Source organism: Podarcis vaucheri (assembly GCF_965113315.1).
Source record: "Podarcis vaucheri genome assembly, chromosome: Z".
Classification (NCBI taxonomy): domain Eukaryota; kingdom Metazoa; phylum Chordata; class Lepidosauria; order Squamata; family Lacertidae; genus Podarcis; species Podarcis vaucheri.
The window spans coordinates 27,109,886-27,119,803 of record NC_138758.1 but is presented as its reverse complement, the minus strand read 5'-3'; the positions used below and the strand labels follow the sequence as shown (position 1 = coordinate 27,119,803).

General features: G+C 40.4%; 1 protein-coding gene across 2 annotated transcripts in view; it reads left to right on the top strand.

Annotated features, from left to right (window-relative positions):
* The window catches only part of DCX (doublecortin), a 107,127-nt gene that overhangs the window by 93,773 nt on the left and 3,436 nt on the right, over window positions 1-9,918 (top strand). For both annotated transcript variants that reach the window (XM_082208665.1, XM_082208664.1), the window contains exon 6: window positions 6,067-6,161. In XM_082208665.1, coding sequence (XP_082064791.1) covers window positions 6,067-6,161 — 95 coding nt within the window. The remainder of the gene's footprint in view (window positions 1-6,066; window positions 6,162-9,918) is intronic.

The window sequence follows — 9,918 nt, the reverse complement described above, 5'->3', positions numbered from 1 at the left end:
CTAACAGAAAGAAAAAAATATATAATAAAAATCCAGCAAAACAGTAACATGCAAAAATAAAAAGATGCGGAGATTTGAGAGTAAAGCATATTACTAAAAATATATAAATTCAAACTCAGATCTATGAATGGCCCATTTCTTGACTAACAATGCTTACAAATAAAATCAAGTCTTCATTAGCCAGAACATCCATTATGACTTGCCCAACATGTTTCACCCTATGGATGTCTTTAGTGGCTCATATACACTAAAAAAATTGTATTTTTTTTAAAATAAAGAGTTCCACAAACTCATCAGGGCAGTTGATTAGCCCTAAGATCATAGATCACTTCAGTGCCCTACAATTTAACCTACACATAAACACAGAATCTAAGACCACAGTGGCGTGGGGGGTGCAGGGGGGGGCCGGCCGCACCTGGCGCAACATCTGGGGGTTAGGGTTAGGGGGCGCAAATCCATGGGTTTGGGGGCGCAAATCACTTGCCTTGCCCTGGGTGCTGACAACCCACGCTACGCCACTGTAAGACCATAAGAAGACCCTGGCTGCTGATTCAGGCCAAAGACCCAACTAGTCCAGCATCCTTTTCTCACAGTGGCCAACCAGTCATCTCTGTAGGAAGTCCACAGGCAGGATCTGAGTGCAAAGAGTGCTCTCTCCCCACTTACAATTCTCAGCAACTGGTTTTAGAGGCATGCTGCTGCTTCTGACCGTGGAAGGAGAACATAGCCATTGTTGCTTGAAGGCATTGACAGTCTTATCCGCCATGAATCCGCCTAATCCGTTTTTAAGCCATCCACTACCTCTTGTGGTAGTGAATGCCCTGTGGGAAAGACAACTTTTTTTCTGTCTTGAATCTGCCCCCTCAAGGCACTAGCATTCTGTTAGTTTGTATGAAACAGCAATGTTTGGTTTGAGGGTTTGCTTTTTTCTTTTCTTTTTTACGTGAATGACAAATAGGCTAAGTAAGTTTTGATTTGTAACAAATTGGAAGAGACACATGAGAAGAGAAAAAATGGTGCTGAATAAGGACACCATGAATAAAACATTACCTGGCCTGATTTTTGTGTGATGCTTATCTATTTTATTTGGTTGAAACAGCATATTCCTGAAACTTTTCATCTGTGACATGCCTTGACAACTTATTCCTCACCCTTACATGTTACAATCATTTGGTCTTTTGTTTGACCCAGACGTGTTTTCCAAAACCTAACAAAAAAAGAATATTAGGCTGGAAATAAGATCAGCTTGATGAGTGCAAAACATCTGAATCTTTGCATATCTTTCCTGGGTTTTGGTTGTATAAGAAACAGAGTGTCTAGGTGAATTTATTCGTTCAATGTTTCTGCCACCCCCATGATAATCTATACCAGCACTAGTGATACTTGCTATATTCATGCCACTGACAGAAATTTTAAGACTGGTGATGACATTCGACATATTATTTATAGAGAAGTCACAGCTGTTTCTTCACCTGCAGTAGAAAAAAGCCCCTCAGCTTCTATCCAGTTTTGCAGCTTGTATGATAGTTTTGCATTGTACATTGTCAGTTGTTATTATTATTATTATTATTATTATTACTACCACCACCACCATCAACCTTTCAGCATGTGCATGCTGCCTTTTCAGGGCTAGCCCTCAAAGGCAGTTCACAGCCTACTAAAACAAAAATGCATCACAAAACAGCAACAAAAAAATGCTAGGGTAGTCAGTAATGCATTGCTAAATTTATATTGTACAACACTTAGATATTAAGTGATTTATAAATGTTTTTAAATAAAACAGAGGGGAAGAAGGATGTGCATTGAATTTGCACAGGTTCATTTATACAAAGATGCAAACGTAAAATGTAAAGATATAATTGAATATAATATGTACAGATGTAAAGATGCAATCCATTTCACCACAGTGGGGGCAGAGTGTGACCTGGTGGCTTGTGCGCCTGATTAGTCTGCTGTCCAGTTGCTTACTGTGGATGGGCAACTTCAAGGCCCCACCCCTCTTCTTTCCCTTCTTTCTTTTTAATCCAGGCTTGAACCTGGCAGCCCTTCCAATAGAGGGCTGCCCTCTTTAAAGTAAGCCACTTGACCACAGTATATCAATCCACAATCTCTACTGTAACAATAAATCAACAAAGACCCCAATAGACTGAAACAAGTGTTACCTACAACATCATGTTATAGCATGGATTGCTGCAGAGCTACTCCATATCCCTTTCCTGGAGACTCCATTCCATTAATCTGGCCCCTCCCCTCTTATGCTTTTAGTGGGCTCCAACCCCTTTTAAAAGTACACACGGACCTAATGTAAGAAGCAATTACTTGACCCAAAGCATTCACAAGTGATCAGCTGCACTGTGGATTTTGAGAAACAGGGAAATGTTCTGTTTTTAATAGAAAAGCTTGGAGTCTTTAAAATGAGATTTAATAAGTTTGCTTTCAAGCAGTGTTATTTATTCCCACTTCCAAGTTTTATTTGAACCATAATGACCTATTCATTCTGCTATTATTTCATGCATCAGTCTGAAATCATACCCAGATATGACCAAAGCTTGTTTCTTAGCCAGCCCTGCAAAAAACAAACGTAGCATCTTTCAGTTAGATGTATTTTTCATCCCAATATATATCAGTACTAAAAGATTTTACAGAGAAGTTTAAATGTATGATTTATTGGTGGCAGAGTGTTGCATCCTACTAGGATGTAATCAGATCAGACCCTTTAAAATGAATGGTCCTATGTTGGTCATGTCTATTAATTTCAATGGGTCTATCAAAAACATTTTTTTTAAAATGCCCATGCAGATTTTCATTACAGCAAATAACAAACCAATCAAGAATTGTAACTATACCGTGACAAAATGAGATTTCTTTCAAGGCTCAACCTAGATCAGGTGTTCTCAAAGGTGTTGTAAGAGGCACCCCCAAATAAAAAAAGAGAGAGCGCAAAGACTCCCCAAGTGTAACCAAAATGACACCATTAGGAAAATTAATCATTTTCTATAATGAAGTTCAATACAAAGGAAGGCCTCAAACGCCCTACTTTTAATAAAGCTAATGTATCTAATTAGACGTAGGGGAGGCAAAAAGACCCTAGAACTACTTTCAAAAACAGTGGAATCATTTTGCAACCAAGACGAAACCAAAATATAAACTGAATTCTATTCTCCTTTCAATAAAATATGTAAATTGTTCCAAATACTACAAATAATACACTTTCTTATTTGATCCATATTCGAACACTTCTGTAAAATATTGCTACATACATACACTTTCATCTCCAAGCGGTGAGAGATTTTACTGGTCTGCATACCACAGGTTTGGTTTCCTCATTTCTGGGAAAGCCCATGTCATTGTATAAAATCCTCATCGGCTTTCCAGAAAGGACAGTCAGGGAGATTGTGGAGTTCAGGGAATGAGGGCAAATATAAAGAAAACACACACACATCATCAAGCACCTCATAGCATGTCCAAAGTAGGAATAAATAATACCTCTTTCATGGTGGGCAGAGAATTTTACAAAAATTAGGGGTTGTTGTTTTTTTAGCTCAGCACTAGTTTGTACTAATTGGTCTTTGCCAGTTGACTTTCCAACCTCAGCTTCCTAGCTATATCAAACCTTCGTTGTGTGATGTGGAGAGGATTCCATGTTGCTTTAAGGCCAATTAACATTCCCATGCCCTTTGCAAGTACCAGGGGGAAGATCCATAGGACATTGATTTTAAATTAAAACATGACCTTCTCATGCTAGTGTCTAGCAGGCTGAGCCTGAATGGGGAAGGCACGATCTTCTAGCCAATGAGAATCTGGCTGGGCACTTCTCATTCATTGCTTCCCTAAAGGCCTGCAGAGAAAGGGATGCATTTTCACAAGACTGCAAATTCTAGCAAAACACCCACAGAATGACAGCCTGGCTTGATCTTTTGAATGTTTACCAAGAATCCTTATTACAAGTGGATCTACTGCAGTCTGGATAGTCTGCAAAGGAGACTTCTAGATTATTACTTAATGCTCTGGTCTGTATATAATGTAGCAAATGTTGCATTGTTTTCCTGCCCTCATCCCATATTTGCCTCTCCGCCCCCCATTTTATGTTCTCTACAACAAGTCTATGAGGCAGGTTAACGTGAGCGTTTTTGACCCAAGATCAGCAGGTGAGCTTCTTATTGCAAATATAACAGACAGAAAGGAAAGAATGAAAGATCCACTCACATTAACAATAAGAATAATCCACCAATCCTAATTTAAGTATATGTATTAATATAGGCAGTCCATACATATACATTACTGTTATAGCACATGTGATAGAAAGAAGAGTTTCTTCTCTCAGAGCTGGTAAACCTGTATTTATAGTTTAGGAAGCCAAGATGAGAACACGTTGGGGAGTTTTCCTTGAACCAGTACATTCAGAGCACATAGCACCTCACTCCAAAGAAAAATAGGAACTATTGTTTATTAAGGATGATGGGAGCTTTAGCTCTTATGAGTTCCCCGGATTCTTTGGGTGAAGCCATGCGCTTTGAATGTGTGATGTGGATGTGACTCAAGTCAGACCTTTGGTCCGCCCAGCTCAATATTGTATCTACACTGACTGGCAAGAGCAGTTTAGGGTTTCAGGTAACAGTTTTTCCCAGCTCAACATAGGTATATCAAGGATTGAAACTGAGGCCTTCTGTGTGTAAAGCACGTGCTCTGCCACTGAGCAGACTTTATCTATAGAGAGTACCTTACATGATTGAATACTTCTCTGTACAAATGCATATACAGTGGTACCTCAGGTTAAATATGCTTCAGGTTACACTCTGCTAACCCAGAAATAGTACCTCGGGTTAAAAACTTTGCTTCAGGATGGGAACAGAAATCGTGCTCCAGCGGCAGGGCGGCAGCAGGAGGCCCCATTAGCTAAAGTGGTGCTTCAGGTTAAGAACAGTTTCAGGTTAAGAACGGACCTCCGGAACGAATTAAGTACTTAACCAGAGGGACCACTGTATAAATAAATCCATGCACATAGAAAACTAGCTAGGGCAGAATGCTTTGCCTGACACCGAGCTTTCAGTATGGAGGGATTTTTAAAAATATATTTATTTTTTGGTACAGTCGTACCCTGGTTGTCAAACACCCTGGAACTCAGACGTTTTGGCTCCCGAACGCGGCAAACCCGGAAGTGATTGTTCTGGTTTGTGAATGTTCTTTTGGAACCCGAACATCTGATGGGGCTTCTGTGGCTTCTGATTGGCTGTAGGAGCTTCCTGTAGCCAATCAGAAGCCACAATTTGGTTTTCGAATGTTTTGGAAGTTAAACAGACTTCCAGAACAGATTCCATTCAACTTCCAAGGTATGACTGTATACAGGACTATTGATTTGTATGTGCTGCTGAGTTGCCACCTAAAGAGGTACCACTAGGATACAGGTTTACCATCTTACTGAGGACAAGATATGTTGGCAAGAATTGGGGACAAAGAGAAAGAATTGCTGTTCAACTCCAGGTGGGACAAAATACATTGATGTGTTTACAAAGTTATAGATAGGTAAAAAGGGGAGGGAAAAATGCTAAGGTTATCTGCTAATGACATATAAAGATTTTCTTTGGAAGATCTACTGGCCTGGATTTTTTACCCTTTTGTGGAAAAATACCTTTTTGTGACTTTGCAAAAGGGCATTGTGCTGATGAAAGTTAAAGAAGTGTTAAAGTGCAAATTTAAAGTGCACAATTTTCAGCTCCAATCTTATCTTTCTTTGGAAGGAAAGGAAGGATTTAAATTCAATAAATAAAAATAATTCAATCAAAACTGTTTCAAACTCAGCATTTCCTATCCTTCTTGCAGCACCTAAGTCATGTTTTCAAAAACATGACCTGTTGCTTGCAAAGCAAAAGATGTGTAGACAGACAGACAGATACCTCAACTGTGAGGTTGGAAAAGAAACTTCATCTGAACCAGCAAATCATGATTTAAAAGTTTTATTTTGGAATTATGCTTCATAAACTGGAACATTTCAATGGGAAACTGAATAGGCATTAAAATATATATATTGTCCTTGTTCATTGCTGATTTCTCCTTTGCTTTGTATAGCCAATGGAACATCAAGCAGCCAACTGTCCACACCCAAATCGAAGCAGTCTCCAATCTCCACACCCACCAGCCCAGGGAGCCTCCGTAAGCACAAGGTATTACGTTTCTTATACCTTACTAAACCTCCTACATGATTATTACCTGCCTGCACCATTGAAAGAGTTTGGGAGGGTGGGAGAAGTACCTGGACTGCTCCACTGGAAATAGCCAGATGGTGGTAAGGCAGTCACTGGTTCAGCTGCAGTCTAGTAACTATAAAGGATCTCTATGCTTGATTCTGCATGGGGCTGACATTTTGGTTGGTGGTGCAATCAACTGTTAGGGCTCACCCACTCTTCTGTGCTGGTTTCCCCCAGGGAAATCTGATCTTCAGTGCTGAATTGGGTCTTCTGCAGATTGATGTTTGCTCCAATTTAGCACTCAAGAGTGAGTTCTCTGGGGGAAAGCAGCAAGGAAAAGGCAAAACCACTTGAAGCCATGCCTAGAAAGCACAGGACAAGAGGGAAACAGCTCAGACTTGTGCTTTCTAGGCATGAGGAAAGTGGAAGTGGATGAGCCCTCATACAGAATTCCTATTATGCCATGCTGTCCAGGCACAGACCCACTCTTTAAACCTCTGTGTCCAAGTGTGGGTTTTTTGTCCAGACTGTGTTTTACCATTGAATTGGAGCAAATGGCAATGCATAGAAAACCCAATTGCAGTTTGCTTCGATTCGGTGGCAAAACATGGATTCTCTCAGGGAAAGTGCTGGGACAAAAAACCAAAACAAAACTGTTTGGACATGGAGCTTTGAAGCCTGGGGCTGTGCCTAGAAATGCAACACAAAAGGAAGTCTGAATGAGTCATTAGTCTCAGCTGTCCATCTACATTTTAGCAAGAATAGTGTATTGACCTTCCAGGATTGTTGTAAAATGTAAGGCTTACTGAAATCCTTTGAAAACAAACATACAGTGTGTGTGTGTGTGTGTGTGTGTGTGTGTGTGTGTGTGTGTGTGTATACGCATACACATACATGTGTTTGTGCATGATATCTAATGTTTTCAAGTATCTATACAGACAGAGATACTTATAAAAATGATTGTCATTCTGGAAAGTACATTCTTTCATCTTCATTTATATGTACAGCAGATATAGTCATCTGTTGTATTTCTTGGGTGAGCAGGAAATAAGGCATATTGTATCATGAAAGCTGAAATGAATGGAAAGTGTTGATTGATTAAGAATGGAGATTTTGTATATTGTGACCATAGTCACTTTCTACTCCAGACAATGGCCTAAGAATACCCTCATTATTGTTGTGGCATTCCGCCCCCCAAGCCCCAAAACCATGGAAACTGCTGCCAGTTATACATTACTGCAAATGATTTCCATTGATTTGGGATGAGCAAACATCCCACCTCAGGAAATCTCCTTCATAAATTATCCAGATTAATAAACTTGATCAATTTCCAAACATCCTCTCCAGACCTCTGGACCTATTTAGATTATTCTAAATAGCTGATCTGGATACGTTTCGTAGTTGACCAGAAGTGAAATGGATCCATGAGGGTAGACTCCCTAAATACAGGCTTTAATTACAGGTTTGTTGCTATTTCCTGACTTCTCTTTCTCTGACTCGTTAACACTCTATTTCTCCACATGAATGCTTGCAGGGACCGAAAAAGTATTGTGCAAACCAGCCCTTAATAAGGACAGTCAGTCAGCAGGAGCTTTCAGAGATGGTAGTTTACATTAAAAAAAAAAAATTCGAATCCTAATTGTGTGTGTTTCCTCTGCCCAGATTTTTCCCACTGTATATTTTCTATAGGAACTTTCTGCTGCCATCATAATGAGATACAGCCAAGTGAGACCCTGGTGAACTTCTACAATGTCTTCTTAAGATCAGTGAAAAGGACAACAGTTCAGGGGCAATAAAAGTTCCTTTGAGCAAGTGATGCTTATACATGAATCTAAAGGAACTGAAATGAATGTGGTGGCTCTATGTATTAACTGCATCCATCACTAATGATGATTTTGTTCAACGTTCCTGGGGCTTCATTTGAATGGTGGTTTTGATTGAAACTGTAGCAGAAATATGTTCTGAAACACATTACCACAAGCTCCCTCTGCTCACCAATGAAACCAAAAGTAAAGGTTTTAGGTCCTAAACCTATTCATTCCCCACATTTCATCAGCATTCCGTTCACATAGCATTTCATTTTTTCACCTGTCTGTTTCACTTTCTGGAAGGTGTAGATTTTCAAGGAAAGATCAGCATCAGAAAGGCTATGAAAAAGGGAGGTACTCCAACTATGTTACCTGTAGGCTCTAATGGACCACGGTGGAGCAGGTGCTGTTACCAGTTTACAGAAGGCTTTGGGTAGCTGGGATGAGGTTTGGGTTCTTTAAATGCATTCATTGAAGATTTAACAATACAGTATCAGGGGCAGACCTTAGTTATATGAAGCCCTGCAGGAGGCCAATTGATGCTGTCCCCACAGCCCTTACAACACCAGTTTAAGTGCTTGCCCAGCTTTGGGAGGGAGGAGGAGGACTCTAGGACCCTGTCAGAGCCCCTTCACACCTGAATGGTCAGGAGGTTGTGGACTCTCTTTGCATGGAGGTTTTAAAGCAGATGTTGGATGGCCATCTGTCATGGATGCTTTAGTTGAGATTTCTGCATTGCAGGGGGTGGGGCGAGATGGCCCTTGGGGTCCCTTCCAACTCTAAGATTCTATGACTGAGTTTACTTGTATACCGCTTTTTGCTCAATGAGCTGCGCCAAAAGCAGCTTTCGAAACCTCAAAGTATAGAGAATTGAAAATGCAAATATACAAAGTGCAGAACATGTCAGTAAATTAAATTTAAAAATCCTGGCACTAAAACAATTTTAAGGTTTGTGCCAGGTGGTCCTCCCTGAGGAGAATATTCCATAAACAGGAGACTACTAGAGAGAAGGCTTATTTTCTTTTCCCCACACTCCATTGGAGGGTGGCATGCAGTGAAGAACCTCAGATAATGATCTCAGATTCTTGACAGTAATATATGGGCAAAGGCGGTCCTTTAGGTATAGTAGTCCTGAGTCATATAAAGCTTTGAAGGTCAAAAATAGCACTATGACTGTAACCCAGAAACCAACTGGCAACCAGTGCTGTTAGGACAGAATAGGTGTTATATGCTCATGCCTTCTTTTCCTAGTTAATCATCTAGCTGCCACATCTTCAGTAGCTGTAATTTCCACACAGTCTTCAAAGGCAGCCCCATTTGCTAACTGTCATCCCTGACTACTCTCTATGCTGACTGGGACAGATGGGCATTGGAGTGACAAATTCCCTAACACTGCTAAAGATGCCCTTGTAACAGCACTCATGACCACTTGGTCCCTAGGAAGATGAAGAGCAGATCAGGAAGTGGGCTAGAGGTCAGGAAAAGCATCCTAAACTGGTGTTAATCCAGAACTGGTGCTATATGTTCACACCTTCTTGTTCCAGTTAACAATCTGAGAGATACTTGTGCCTTGCAACACTGGGCTAAATGTCCGAATGTAAGATTGACAGGACTTCTTAGAAGGTCATGACTCCAGCAGACCTCTTCCTTTGTGCTTAGAATTTAAAGTGAAATATAGAGAAAAGCTTCATCAAAATTTGGTGAACTTCTGGAAACATGCTCAGCAGTAGAGCATATGCTTTGCATGCAAAAGATCCCAAATTCAATCCCTGGCACTATAAAAAGTTCGTGTCTGAAATACAGGAAAACCATTAAAGTCCTAGACAGAAAAGAACTTTTTGAGGCTGTGTTTGGATCAAACTGTACTTGCCACCCAAATTCCTACTATGGAGTCAGAAACTCTGGACTTTGGCAACATCACTACT